General features: G+C 56.9%; 1 protein-coding gene across 1 annotated transcript in view; it reads left to right on the top strand.

Annotated features, from left to right (window-relative positions):
• Window positions 1-12,044, top strand: part of Dap (death associated protein) — a 56,245-nt gene extending 44,201 nt beyond the window's left edge. Inside the window, exons 3-4 of the mRNA XM_004625201.2 lie at window positions 10,263-10,305; window positions 11,657-12,044. Of these exons, the coding sequence (XP_004625258.1) occupies window positions 10,263-10,305; window positions 11,657-11,770 (157 nt within the window). The 3' untranslated portion in view covers window positions 11,771-12,044. The remainder of the gene's footprint in view (window positions 1-10,262; window positions 10,306-11,656) is intronic.
• Window positions 12,045-13,175: the final 1,131 nt, after the last annotated feature.

The raw sequence follows: 13,175 nt of genomic DNA, 5'->3' as shown, positions 1-13,175 counted from the left end.
GCTCCATGCCCAGAGTGCAGGCCTCGCTGTCCCCACGCTCCATGCCCACAGTGCAGGCCTCCCTGTCCCCAAGCTCCATGCCCAACATGCAGGCCTCGCTGTCCCCGCGCTATCACAAAGCCTCCAGGCCTGCTCACAGGTCACAGCTTGCAGGTCTCTCCTAAGTCACCTTGCCGCTCTGTGCACCACGCACACAGGCCTCTCTGCAGCTCCACAGAGGACATGTGGCTCCTCATCTCAGATGAGGAACTGAAGCTCTGGGAGTTCAGGGCCAGCCCTACTCCTCCTGGTGCATCTGTCCGCTCTCTCGGGTGTCTCCCAGCTTTGTGGCACTGCCCTGCCATCCCTTATCTGTCTCCACACTCTGATAACTACAAGACTGTCTGGAACCATCCTCGTCCCAGCACCGACCACTTTTAAGCAGGACCGTTGACCCGGAAGGTCTTACTGCAAGGTGTAGCAGTCACCATCTGGTTATGGGCAACTGGCCAGTAGTGCTGATGATTTACCTGCCCTTCCTCACGGCTGAAATTCACAAGAGTGAGCCTAAAACACGCGTGTGTTCGGAATCCAAGATGGGATAGCTCCAAGTGTTACTGAAATCGAGGACCTGTAAAGCTTTAGCACACACCGTCCAGTCACAGAGAGTCTGACGGCTGCACAGACGGTTCTAACAGGCGGGGCCTTCATCCCTCCTAGAAGTTAGCAGAACGCTAGCAAAGGAAGGGAGGCAGTCACTGCATTCCTGCGCCAGCTGGAGTAGTGGGGGCACTGGAGTGGGCGTGGCCTCAAAGGTTTGCGCCTGGGGAAACTTTTCTCATCACGGTGCCCGCCAGCCCTGCCTCAGGGAACCCAGGTGCGTGCAGCAAACTCCGGGTTAGGAAAATTCTGATGGGCAACCTGGCATTCTTCGAAGACACTCAGACACCTGGAATTCCCCAGGCTTGAAAGTAAGGAAAGAGAGGGAGGGAGGCAGGCACTCCCGAACAACAATATGAACACAGAGTAGCAATTCCTCTTGTGTTTACTTAAGAAATTAATTCCATCAATGGCATTAGCTGCGCACTTGTCGGTGGAGGCCGGGCCTGAGCGCAGCAGTGTGTTTTGCGGTTTCCCTTCAGCCCTAACTGCTCCGTAGAGTGGGCATCATTCCCGCCTAACAGAGGGTGCGGAGGGCAGGCCTCCTCATCTCACCCGTGGGAAGGACAGGGCCTCTCCCCACGCCTGTGGCTGACCCACTGTGGCCCGGCTCTGGGGATGCAAGCCCTGAGCTCTCTCTCCAGTCAGGTGAGAGCAGAGGGAGGAAGAGGTAGGGACAAGCCCCGAGTCACAGGGTGAGCGAGATCTGCGAGGGTCAGAGTCCTGAGGGGCCGGGGAGACAGCTCGCGGCTTAAGCGCCTGCCTGCCTGCCTGCCTGCCTGCCTGCCTGCCTGCCTGCCTGCCAAGCACAAGGTCCCAAGTTTGACGGAGCAGAAAGCACTTTCTGGTCTGTCTGGAGGTGTGGTGGAGACCCCAGCCACTCTCAAACAGCTGGCGACTCTCAGGCTGTAGTCACGTATGAGCCAGCGTCACCCCACACCAGGACGGGGGCTCCGCCTCTGGCCCCAGCGGAGCAGGCGACGTGCTGATGTCTCAGTGCACCGCCAAGCAGCCCATCCGGACCCCTCTAGGTGGACACAGGAGAAGGCGCAGGGGGCCCTTCCTCCAGTCGCGGGGCCCTGAGGGCTGCAGGAAGCAGGGAGGACAGAGGCAGTGACGGAGCTGGTACCGGCTGCGGCTTCTACCCGTGGGACTTGGAAACTCTGATTGTGGTGAGAGGAAACCACTGGAGCAGGCTGCACATGGACATCATGGCCTGCCCGGCCCAACCAGGCCAGTGGTGCAGACCCACGCGGCAAACCCGGAGTGTCGGGGCCAGGTCGTCTTCTCGGGCTTCGAAGGCAGTCCAAGCACTGCGCTGATTTGCTTGCCTTCAGTCAGCTCCTCTGACAGTGAATGAGGTCATCTTCCCCAGACGCTGGCGCCCGGCAGTCCTTCCGGGAGTGGCCGCGCCGCGGGGAGGACCAGCGCTGCCATCTGGTGGACGCTTCCGTCACCACCGGGCGACTGCGTGCAGCAGCGGGGCCCTACGCTGCCCCCAGCCTGCTAATTGCTACTTTGGTGTCCAGAAAATCAATAACCTCATTAAATTAAGACCAGGCCTGGGAGATTGTTCAAGAACTAGAAATGGCAATGGGTTTGTTTTCTGTCTACTTGTGTTTACACAGAAATATTTTTCAAAGCACCCAAGTGGGAATACACTTTTCCAGAAACTTCCCTAAAGCACCAAGGCAGAGGTTCAGAGCAAAGTCAAAATGCAGTTTCAGGCTCTGCTGCTAGAATGTTTGCAGGGCTCTGTGGTTTGTGAGGAGGGCAGCAAAGAGACATTTGCACTGGGTGTGGCAGTGCCTGCCTGGAATCTCAGTGCTCTAGGAGGCTGAGGCAGGAAGATCACGACAAGTTGGCGGCCACCCTGAACTGCATAGTGAGTCCAGCCTGAACTATGTAGTAAGGCCTTGTGTCTAAAAAACAAAGAAGGAAGGAAGAGAGGAAGGGAAGGAGGGAGGAAGGAAGGAAGGAAGGAAGGAAGGAAGGAAGGAAGGAAAAAAGGAAGGAGGGAGGGAGGGAGAAAAGAAAGGAGGGAAGGAGAAAGGAAGGAAGAGGGAGGAAAGAAAGGAGGGAGGGAAGGAGGGAGGGAGGGAGGAGAGCATTCTCCTGGGGCACAGGCAGGTGTGCCAGCCACACCCCACTCACCAGCCCCTCTCAGGTGCCCACAGAGCCCCCATGTGCCTCCTCTACTTTGTGCTAGCAGAAGCTCACTGGTGTCCACCTTTCCTTTTGATGCTGCACTCTGTCATCCAGTCCTCCATCCTGTTGCACAGCAGCTCATGTGTGTGTGTGTGTGTGTGTGTGTGTGTGCATGTGTGTGTGTGGCGCATGCACACGCGTGCACACACACATATGCGCACACCTGCACAGAGGTCCCCATGCCCGCTTGGGACCCCTATTACAGAGCAGCCCTGTGGGTCACAGCACAGCCCCCGAGCATGGGGCCTGCACTCCACGGGTGGCGTGGTCTCATGGAGTGAGCGCAGAGGTGCCCCTCCTCTTCCCAGCTGAGCCCACCAGGTCACGCTGCAGGGACTACACTGAAGTTCCCAGAAGTGGGGCTGCACTGGACCTGGCACACATGTGTGCAACAGGTTTTGGGCCTCCAGGCAGCTGGTGTCCCTTGTCACTGTGCTGCCCACCAGTAAGAGGCACCTTCTTGTGGGGCCACCAGCTTCTTCCCAGAAAAGGACAGAGACTCAGGCTCCGCTCGCAGAGCTGTGTGAGACTGCAATCACGGCTGTGATGTGGGGGATGGTCCCTCCCCGTGCTGGTGTGCTCTGCACCGTGCAGGAGCAAGGGGCACCTGCCTGGCTCCTCCCGGCTGCTGGGGAGAATCTGGGTGGCACCAGGCATTAGTGTTACGGCTGCTGCTTCCAGGCTGCATGAGAGGCCTACAGTGGTGTAGGAGCTGCTGGCTGATATTGTCACTCCCTGCCCTTGTCCTCCGAGCACCTTCCCCAGCACAGCGGCGCTCTGTCATCCCAGGATGCTGGGCCAGCACAGCTGCGCCACGTCCCCAGGGACTACATCACTTTCTCGGTTTTCCTCTGTCTGCAGAAGGCACTAAGCAGTGACCATTCTGTGTCCAGCACAGAGAGTGCGCAGCCAACAGAAAGTGGGCCCACGAGTGGCCCCTCGTGGGGAAGAAGGGATGTGTTGTCATGTTCATCGCCATCATCAGAACAGCGGACATTCGTGGAGCCCCCATGGTGTGCTGAGCGGTGTTGAGTGGTATACGTGGAGTCACCCCGCAAGGCAGCATCTGGGGCTGAAACTAAGCCCACAGAGGTGGAGTGCCGCACCCAGCTGGCCACTGGCAGAGCTGAGTTCAAACACAGGCCCTGCAGCGCAGCCCAGTGCCATTCTTGTTGCTGCTCGCTGACTGTCCCTCTGTCCTGCCCAGGACATGCTCCATCTGGGCTTCATGGAGAGCTTGCAGCCCTGGCTGCACGGTGGTCCTGGGGCTGGGAGCTGAAGGCTGGAGGCGGCGGGCTGGGCTGCTAAGCAAGGATGCTCACCGGGGCCCCGGATAGGTGCACAGCCTCTCTGGTCCTCAGCCAGCAGTGACCACACCGCTGCAGAGAATCAGGAGAGGTACAACTCTGGAGACGTGCTCTGTATGCTAGTTAAGTGCTGCACACAGAAATGATAATACTTAAGAAAAAAATCATTTTCTAGTCAGAAGGTAAATGTTTAGATAGATGTAGGTGTGAGTATAATTACTGTCTGGTTGAATAAGGGGCTCTCAGAGTGCATTTACCTAACTCGCCTTCGAAATCTGCAGCTCTTCACCCCGTGCAGAAGCCAGAACCTGAAGCTTAAGGCCGCTGGAAGGAGGCTCTGGCTCCAGGCTAGTCCCAAGCTCTGAACAACCTTGTCCAAGTGTTGCTGGCACTTGGCGCCTGTGACCCTCAGGAAGTCGCTGAGCCTGCCTAACTCACTGTTCCGGCCCTGGAATGCAGCTAACAGTTCCCACCTGGCTGGGTCAAGAGCTGCCATACCATCGTCTAAGAAAAGCTTTTAGCTCAATGCCTGGCCCCTCATAAGTGGTTGATAAATAGTAGCTTTCATCACCAACCATCGTCCCTGTCCTTGAGAGGAAACACAGAGTAAACGACGCGTGAAAGCCCGTGTGTCCTCCATGAATGCCAAGGACTGGGACTTTTTGAAGTGTTTACAACTACAGGAGAAGGCATGTGCAGAAAATGACTTGGACCCCCAGAACCTGGGTCGGAGCTCCCAGCCTGGCAAGGGCTCTGTGAAACAGGGCTTCCTAGCAAGCAGCGCAGCCAGCCACCTGGGCTCAGAGCTGTGACTCACGTAGGCTTCTTGCCTCACTGACACATGCGTGTGTGTGCACGTGTGCCTCTCTGGCCCCCAGAGCTGCCAAGGCATGCCTCCTCCTAATCCCTGCAGGCTGCTGGGAAGGAACAGGCTAAGCAGTCCGTGGGCTGTGGGGCCCCTGCTCCTGCTGCACAGTCCACCCTGATGGCCACAGGGAGCTCTGCGTTTTCTCACAGAGGTTCAGAAGACCCTGGGGCTAAGCAGTAAAGGAGAAATGACCCTGCGCTGTAGTGGGGAGCAGGGCTAGAGCGCCCAAGATATGCCAGTGCTCTGGCCCAGCTGCCTGGCGGTGGAAGCCACGTGAGAGTGAGCTGCCGTCAGTGCCCCAGGGCCCTTCGTGGGCTGAGCTGCTGTCTGCATCCCTGAGAGCGCTGGGTGGTGGGATGGGGAGGTGCCTGCTGGGTAGCTGCAAAGAGCTGGCAGCTGAAATGCACTGCAGTGCAGCTGGGACAGGGCCCAAAGAGCAGGAATTGGAGCCTCGGAGAAGGCATCCCCAGGCCCACACAGCCTGTGTCACACATGCAGGGGCTGACCCGAAAGCAGTGGTAGACTCAGGAGGCCAGGACGTGGGAGACATCTGGCTGCCCGAGGAGGCTTCCTGCAGCTGCGTCGCACATGGGAGTTGGGACAGAGGTCAGGGCAGCCAAGGCCTCTGTTGACACGCAAAGTGGCAAAGTCCTAGAACACACAGACAGGATGCCACGTCACTGCAGTCATCTTTAGGTTGGGGACAGCTTGCGGTAGTAGTGCTGGGATATAGACCTGAGTTCACTGAAGCATTTCAGTGCCCACTGGCCTGGAGTCCTGGTGTTAAAGATTGTGAAGTCCAGACATGGGACACTGAGTGAAGAAGACCTCAGACTTGGTCTTGGCAACACCTGCCTTCCTTAGGGTCACTTGCTCCCTCAGCATTTCTAGGACTTGGTCCTGCCCAGGGCATAAGGCGACTGGGCAGGATGACATACAGCATCAGTGTGGGGACTTCTGTTAAGGCAGGTCTGCCTTGTCCTTACCAGGGCACAGAGCACACTCAGCCGCTGTAGTCCGGCTGGTGGGAAGGCTCGTTCCCAGATTCACCCAGACTCCTCCACCGGCCAGAGATTCCTTGCAAATTCAATGTCTTCTGAAGACTGGGGAGCCCTAAGAATTGGGGGATGCAGGGATGATAGTCTTCATCCTCTCTGCTTCCTGAGAGAAAATGATGGCCCATCATGAAAATAGCATCTGTGGCAACTGGGTCCCGGTGTGGTGGTGCACACCTGTAATCCCAGCACTGGGGAGGCTGAAAACAGGAGGATCACTATGAGTCTGAGCTGCGCAGTGAGACCCTGTACCAAATACATCAAAAAAAAAAAAAAAAAAAAAACCACCGCAGCATCTGTCGGGATGTTTTTTTGTCAGATTGCATAAATCCTCCAAGCTGCTTTCACGGTCTGCAGAACCGTGGAAATGTAGGTTACGTTCCACGTGGACCTGGCCAGGGCTGCACACGCGGCTCTGCTGGGACACACACTGCACCCTCTGCCTACGAGGCTCTGCGTTTGCGGACTTCACTCAAGCGGCTCTCTATCAGTGGGTTCCAGCTTCCTCTGCTGTAGAAATGTAGTCCGCTGCAGCCGCCAGCTTCGGGTGCTGTTAGCTGTAGGTTGCTGAACTGAATAGAAATCTCAGGCCAGAGCGCGGCCAGCACAGGGGCCCCAGCGCCGACCTCGCTGCAGGCTGTCACAGGCAGGTGGCTTGCACACGTTCATAGGCATAACCAGGTGTCCTCACAGCAAGGGTGACATTTGTGCATTGAGAAGAGACGACAGGAACTAGGGCAGAGGGATGTCCACACCCGGGAAGGCCTTGGGCGCATGATCAAGACAGAAGGGTGTGTATCACTCCTCATATGAGGAAGCTGACTCTTGGCATTAGTTGCTAAATCTAAATTACAATGAAATCCCCCTTCTCATCCAGTAGGATGTTCTTTTCACAAAACAGAAAACAAGTGTTTTCAGAGTGGAGAAACCAGCGAGCTTGTACATTTCTGGTCAGAGTGTAAAATGGTTTAACCACTGCAAAACAGTTTGGTGGCTCCTCAGAAAGTTAGCCATAAGCCACATATGGTGGTGCATGCCTGTAATCCTGTCCCTAGGAAGCTGAGGCATGAGGGTCACAAGCTCCAGTCCAGCCTGAATGGCGGAGTGACTTAGCAAACCCCTGTCTCAAAGAACAAGGGAGTGGGGCTTAGGAAAGTAGCACAGTAGAAAGACCTTGGGTTCAACCCTAAGCCTGAAGGGGAGGCAGGCTGCAAACGCAGCTCAGTGGCAGGGACCCTGAGTGAGGCATGGGTTCAGTTCCCAGCTCTATTAAAATTAAAAACAAATAATAATAATAATAATAATAATAATAATAATAATAATAAAAACCTAAGCAGCAAATTGCGATAGGATCCAGCAGTTCCCCTTTGTGTAGACACAAAGGAACTTAAAGCAACATGTGTGCAGCGTGTTTACTGCTCCCTCATTCACAGTACCCAGCGGGTGGAAACACCCATGTTTCTGTCAATGAGTCAGATGTGGTGGGTGTATGCATGCATGTGTGTGAGTGTGTGTGTGTGTGTGTGTGTGTGTGTGCGCGTGCACGCATGCTGTGGACCATCAAGTGGCCTCTGAAGGGACTGAAATGCTGATAGATGCTCCAACGCAGAGTGACCTGGAAGACACTACTAAACAGAGGAGACCAGCCACCGCGCAGATGCTGCCTGTCCCACCAGCGAGTCCCGCTCACAGGCCCCAGCAGCGCAGAGCTTGCAGTAGGGGTCACGACCTTCACAGAAGCAGAGGTGGCTGTCGGTGAGAGCCCTGGAAATGGAGAGTGTCATGGACGTTGTTCACACCCCTGGCGTGTGCTAAAAATGGTCAGGCGGTACGTTTTTGTGGAGTTGCCCTCTGAGCTTGCTGAGTTCCTCAGCAAACTTCGAAGGTGCAGGACTGCCAGGAGTTTCCTGGAGCTGCCTGCAAGCAGCATTCCTCCGCCAGCGTCAGCCGGTGCCCTTCCTTCTGGCTAGAAGGCTTCGCACATGCATGCAGCAGTTGTTTGGTTTTGCTTTACCGACTGTCCTAAACCAAAGCCCTCCCTGCAGCCCTGCCACACCCGCTCCTTCCGTGCCTCACTTCTTCCAGCGCCAAGCAGAGCCGTCCACGATCGGTAACACAGGCTGCAGTCCCTGAGCCGTAGTGTCGATGCCCTCATGTAGGGGAGTGGATGGGGGATGTGCACAGTTCACGTGGTGCCCGAGCTGGGCGTCATGCTGCAAGCACCGTCCCCACTCCTGGGCTTGAGCTGGCCCTCCAGGGTGTGCATAAGGCAGAGTCACGACCTTGTGACCTGAGTTCTTCGCCCCAGGCTCCCAAACTCAAGGCCGTGGCAGCCACTCATATGGTCACAGGGTGGACGTGGCCACCGCCACACCCTGGGCTTCTGTGGCCGGATCATGGAGCAGCATGGAACGTGGACCCCTGAGGGGCTGTGGGGCTCAGCACCGGCTGGGTGTGCAGGGTGGATGCGCACTGGTGTGTAAGGTGGTCGTTTTAAAACATGGACCCAAATGGTTTGAAAAGACCATATTTGGACTTTCGCTTCATCTTTTTTTTGTGTTTACTTATCATTTAAATATTTAATGCTAATTCAATATAAAATTTTAATATTTACTTCTGTGGCTTCTAATATTTACCATTCCCAGGTTCCTTTGCAAGGGGCTGTCTGCACCCAGCAGGGGCACTGCTGCAGGACTCTGTCACTGCCCCTCTCCTTCCCCAACTAAGCAGTGGCCCACCACTTGTGGTATAATGCCCCTGTCACCCTCACACAATGCCTCCTGGCCACACTGGGTGCATTTACCACACTGTGCAGGCGTCTGAGCAGGCTAGCACCATCTGCCCCTGTACTGATGGTCCCTCAGAGCCAGCTGCTTTCTGTGATCGCTGCTCTTCTATGAGCAGAGCCCACAGCACTCGCAGTAACCACTCCCCACAGGCTGGTGGCCCATAGGATCAGGGTGGCCAGAAGAGTATCTTCCCTGGTGCCTCCGGTAGGTCCCCAGAATCCGACCGTGGCCTCTGTGAGCCCGACTTGGGGGAGGGTGTCATTCACAAGGATTTCGAGTGTTCTGGGGATGTGAGCAACCAATGAACTTTCTGCCTATGGGGCATTTGCCTGCAGCAGGACCAAGCTAAGATAAGCGCTTGTCCAGTTCTCAAGCAGAGCAGAGCAAGAGCAGTGGGCAGCGGGCTGGGAGGTGCCGTGCCCCTAGGCCCACCGGCTGGGCTGGGAGCTGGCATCCACCTCCTGGGCAGGCCTGCTCACCTGTTCCAGAGGTGTTTCAGGGGCTCACATTTGTGCCCTGCTGCCCTGCACCCCTGCAGCCTGATGTTTAAACTCTGGGCGGGCTGTGTCCAGACATGCGCGGGGCACGAGAGCACACGGGGTGCCCAACTGTCCAGTTCTGAGAGCCCATCGCAGAGCAGCAGCAGCTCTGTGTAAGAGGAGCACATGCAGCATCCATGGAAAGACTGGGAGACCCACGAGCAGTGCCTGGCACAAGGCAGAGTCGCACCCGTGACGTCAGCGTGCGCTGGCCATCTCTCTGCTGAACCCTCTTCTACCTGCTCAATTCCATCATGCTCTGGGGCCCTCCGTGTAAATAAGGTGCTGAAGTACATCAGCTTCCCAAGGACTTTACAAGTATAATACCTGGACCACAGGGGCCAGCGGGGAGTCTGTGCTGGCTCTGGGGTCTCCCAGCATAGAAGCTGCAGGACACCGGGAGCTCAGGACCATGGGAGGGGAAACCTTGGTGCAGAAGGCAGGAAGCGCATCCCACCCAGCGTGGAGCAGCCTTCTCCTGGCCTCAGGGAAGCACCTGTTTCCACTTGGTTCTGTCACTAAACCAACATGGCTAGGCTTGTGCAGCATGGAAGTTTGGGGGTTCACCGAGAAGCAAAGAGAAAGTGCTTTTAGGCAGTTTGCTTGCTGTTTGCTGCTCTGCCCAGAAAAACCTCAGGAGAAGGGGCTCCTGGGCCCACAAGCCTAGTGGCTGTGAAAAAGTTAACGCAGAGGAAGAGAGCTGCCCCCAGTTCCTCCATTCTCCTCCTTGGAGCTAGCAAACCCACCTTTGATGGCCACACACTCCAAACCCCACCTCGCCCACTGCCGCAGTCGTTGCCTCCCTGGCCCCTTCAGGGACAGCTCCGTTCAACCTGCCTCTCCTTCTTGTCTTCCAGCCCCCCCAAGCCAACTGTGTTCATCTCCGGTGTCATCGCCCGGGTAAGAGCTGTCACCTCTTCGCACCCAGGGCACAGGGCCCTTGTCCCAGCCTCTGTAGTTAGGAAGCACAAGCCTGCAGCCAGGCGAGCCCAGCAGTAGATAACAGGTGGGCTCCACCCGCCCTGGCGGGCTACATCGGGGCCTGGGTCTACATGACCTGAGCAGAAAGGATCCCCCCCCCCCGCCTTTTTTTTAAATGTTTTGTACACGATCTCACTATGGAGCTTAGACTCTTAGTAATTCTCCAATTTTCAGCCTCCGGGCATTAGGGGTACAGGCGTGCGCCACCATGCCCCATGTTTGTGGCTGGCTCATCACTCCTGGGGGCAAGGCCAGTGCAGCATGTGGTGCCAGGTGTGAAGCCCTGGTCCTTGCACTTGGCTAAGCAGGCACTTAGTCCACCGTATAATTCCACATTTTTAAATGATTGAGAAAGTCAGCCTGAGAGTGGTATGTCAGGACACACAAGGCTTCGCTATGAATGAGGCACCCGTGAACGAAGCTGGGGTTCTGCACAGCCCTTGCTGATGCCTCCCCTGTGGCTCCTTTCCTTTTCAGTCCCTGAGCTAAGCTGATGTTTTGTCCCCATCACTGTCATCCACAAGACTCTTGTGGGAAAGCCTGCCCTCCCCTAACAGCCCCCTTCCTACTGTGACACCATCCGGGCTCTGTCCCTTAGCACTTGCAAGTCCTTACATGGTGTCTGAAAATGTCATTGCTAGGAACAGCTCTGCTGAAGGAGCTGTGACCACTGCCACACTGAGAGCCTGGGACAGGTGTGGTTGCAGCCACATGTGACATCGTTAGGTGTGGCTCAGTCAGCTCCATTGTGCACACCAGGCTGCAGCCTGCCCCAGCCCTGGTCACCCCCACTGTGGCCATAAGAAATGAGCCAGTCCCAACAAGCACAGCCAGGCACCTTCCCTGGAACCAGGCAGGCTGCCTTGCTCACCTGACTGAGCTCCACCGGAGCCTCTACCTGCCAGCACTCTGGAGGGCTAATGCATCCATATTTGACACTCTGCATTAGGTCCCGCCTGCCCCAGTTCAAAGGATGAGAAAAGCTGCCCTAGTACGGCACAGCCTCCGGCCCCCAGCTCCACGCCAAACCAGTCATGTGGAGCCCCAGACTCATCCCATGGGCGGAGGCTTGAGCATCACCCATCCTGTGGCATACGGGCTCAGCCACTGATAGCTCCTTGCTCTGATGGCCTTGGAAACCCCCAGCCACAGGGGTGGCTTCTCGCTGCCAGGGGACTGCAGCCTGTCACCTGCCTACAGTCTAGGGCTGCTGTGCACACTGACAGATTCACTCACAGGGGACCTACCTGTGTGTTTTGTCTCCTCACAGGGTGACAAGGACTTCCCCCCAGCAGCTGCACAGGTGGCTCACCAGAAGCCCCATGCCTCCATAGACAAGCACCCTTCCCCGCGGCCCCAGAACATTCAGCAGCCTCGCAAGTGACCTGGTGTCACTGGGTGCCGGCTCTCCACGGCAGCGCCTGGCCACCTCCATTCACACTGCATGACAGCCAGCATCATCTTCGGAAAACAGCTCTCTTCGAGGTCTAAGGCCAAGCAGAGCCTCCTGCCTCTGTCTTGTATTTGCTGTTTCAAACAAGAAACAGCTCAAGCCCCCAACTTTGTGGGGCACCACTGAAGGGTCACTGTACCTCCCAGAAGTGCCATTAGCAACCGCCAAGCCCTAATTAAAAAATAGCCTTTCACAAGGTAGCGTGGATTCTGTCTCAGCAATCACCTGCGGTCCCCAAGCCCCAGGGCTCTCACTGAGAAGATGGGACGCTGAGGGAGGTACTGCCGCTGCATGCTTGCGGGAGAGTGAGAAATAAGGGGGCAGAGATGCCAGGACTCAGATACAGCCACCGGGGGGCCTCCAGGCAGGCCACAGAGGCTGAATGTCCCCCATGTGACAAGGGATGGCGGCACAGGGGGACCAAGTGCTCACAATGAGTTGGAGGAAGGGGTTGCCTTTGAAGTCAATCAGGAGTCATAGGCTGGACGCGGAATGTAGAGACCTTCCCGCCTGTGACCAGCTCCAGCCCCATGGGGCCAGCCAGGCCAGCCCATGTGTCCCTCGACACCTTCCTAGGGCTCTTTTGGGCCCTGGAAGTGACCATCTCCCGTGAGGGAGAGGAAGAGACACTGATTCTGGAACCCTTGGGTGAGAGTGGAATCAGAGTTCAACTCCACAGTGCACCTGCAGTCGAAGGCCCTTCTTGTGGTCGCTGCCGAGTCCTCCTGGTGTGTGTGTGCCCCAGCCATCCCCCTGGGTGGCTCCTGCGTGCCTCACCTCCATGGGCTATGGCAGCAACAGCGGGCTCTCTCGCTGTAGCACACGTGGCTCAGGTGAAAAGCCCACGGCTGCCTTCAGTCAGCAGGAGCCTCAGAGTGCTGCTCAGGGCCTGCACGGCTGACTGTCCCTGGGCCAGCAGCAGGTTCCGGGGGGTCACAGTGGCACTGCCAGCATGCTGCACCCTGCTCAAAGCCCTGCCCCCCACAGAACATTTGGAGTTTTATGGGCGGCGTTTAAACAGTTGTCAGGGAGCTGGGTCACAGGAGCCCTGAGCTGTCAATCTCGCACTTCCTGATAGCCAGGCCTAGTGTGAAGTGACCTGGGGCCCTGCACTTGTCCAGCAGCCTGTAGGGGAAAGAGCCACGGGAACAGATGTGGGAAAGGACCGGCCCGGGCATAACCAGCTCCCCTCCGCCACAGGAACCAGAGCTGTCTTGGTCCCTGCCGTGCCACAGCACGGGGCCAGCTCACCCCTGTGGCATGGGTCCGTGTCCTTTCAGGGGGATCGGGCAGGGTCCTGGGCTCTGGGTAGCAGAATGCGCGGGGTCAGAGAGCT

This window comes from Octodon degus, unplaced genomic scaffold, assembly GCF_000260255.1.
Source record: "Octodon degus isolate 3935 unplaced genomic scaffold, OctDeg1.0 scaffold00008, whole genome shotgun sequence".
Classification (NCBI taxonomy): Eukaryota; Metazoa; Chordata; class Mammalia; order Rodentia; family Octodontidae; genus Octodon; species Octodon degus.
The sequence above is the reverse complement of the archived record's forward strand: the minus strand, read 5'-3'. Positions and strand labels throughout refer to the sequence as shown.